Source organism: Rhea americana, unplaced genomic scaffold (assembly GCF_003343005.1).
Source record: "Rhea americana isolate MKP2758 unplaced genomic scaffold, rheAme1 scaffold_1760, whole genome shotgun sequence".
Taxonomy (NCBI): Eukaryota; Metazoa; Chordata; class Aves; order Rheiformes; family Rheidae; genus Rhea; species Rhea americana.
The window spans coordinates 1-1,328 of record NW_028185884.1 but is presented as its reverse complement, the minus strand read 5'-3'; the positions used below and the strand labels follow the sequence as shown (position 1 = coordinate 1,328).

The window sequence follows — 1,328 nt, the reverse complement described above, 5'->3', positions numbered from 1 at the left end:
GCGTGCTGCCTCACCTGGGGTTCCTCGGCGCGGGCGCGTACTGCTCCATGATCTTCCGCACCGAGCGCTGGATCTCCTCCACGTTGATCTTGCCTGGTGGGACAAGAGCGGCGGATGCTGCCGGCGGCGGCGGCGGYGGGCAGCGGCTCCCCGGGGCTCCGGCTGCCGCCCGCACTCACCCGCGTTCTCCGCGATGCCCTGGCTCCTCAGGGCGTCCGCGGGCAGGTAGCCGCCCGCGTTCCCGAAGGCTCCCAGCCGGCCGCCGAAGGCCGGGCTCCCCGGCACCCGCGCACCGCCGGCGTCCAGGAAGGCACCCACCTGCGGAGCAGAGCGAGAGGCGGTGGGTGCCCCGGCGCCGGCGCCCGGCCCCGGCGCCGCCCGCGCCCCTGACCTTGTAGCCCATGCAGATGTTGAGCTGCTCCCGGAGGAAGGCGGCCTGCGCCGCCGCCCTGCTCTTCTCCTCCAGGTCCTTGCTGAGCTGCTCCTTCGCCGCCGCCAGCTTCTTCTTTTCCTCCTGGCTGCTCTGGAGCTGCTTCTCGGCGTCCTGCAGCCGCTTGTCCAGGTCCTGCTTGTCCTGGGAGCAGTTCAGCTGGCACTGGGCCACCAGGGAGCTGCACACCGCCTTCCCCACGTACTTGGTGTCGCGCTCCTGCTGCCACTGGAAGAGCTCCTCGGTGCGCTGCACCAGCCAGCCGAGCTGCTCCAGGGCGCTGCTGCAGCTGTAGGGGCTCAGCAGCTCCTTGATCCGCTGGAGGGAGTAGCGGATGTCGGTGCGCAGCGAGACGCACTCCCCCTTCAGCAGCTCCAGCTGGGACCGGGTGGCGTCGCAGCCCGTCCTGGTGGTGAGCAGCTCCCGCTGGCAGCCCTCGCTCTCGCGCGTGACCCTGCTCAGCTCGGCGCCCGCCCTGGCGCACCGCTCCTCCGACTCCCGCTTGGCCAGGGCCAGCTGGTCCCGCTGGCTCTGCAGCGTGGCCTTCTCGGCTGCGCGGGGAGGCGGAGGTCGGGGGCGGCCGCGCGCGCGCGCCGGCCCCGCCGGCCCCCCGCCCCGCGCCGCCGGCCGGCCGCTTACCGTGGCAGCTGGCGTTGATGAGGCTGACCGTCATGTGGCACTCGTTCAGCTTCGTCTTCTCGTAGAAGATGACGGTCGACATTTTCTGCAGCTCGTGCTGGGGGGCAGGCGGAGGGCAGAGGGCTCAGCGCGGCCCCCAACCCCCGGCCCCGGCGCCGGGGCGTTATCCGCGCGCAGGAAGCGGGGCCGGGGCTCGCGAGCCGGGAGAGCCCCCGGGGAGCCCCGCGGTGCCGGCGCGGCGGCGGCCCCGGGGCGGGGG

General features: G+C 74.0%; 1 protein-coding gene across 1 annotated transcript; it reads right to left on the bottom strand.

The window, feature by feature from the left end:
* Positions 1 to 14: 14 nt before the first annotated feature.
* Positions 15 to 1,199, bottom strand: LOC146597851 (uncharacterized; the record flags this gene model as incomplete). The annotated part of the gene is made up of 4 exons (XM_085301418.1): positions 1,070 to 1,199; positions 392 to 981; positions 180 to 318; positions 15 to 93 (listed from the first exon to the last, which is right to left on the bottom strand). Coding segments are annotated over exons 1-4 (890 nt in total), but the record flags the coding sequence as incomplete, so codon positions are not given.
* Positions 1,200 to 1,328: the final 129 nt, after the last annotated feature.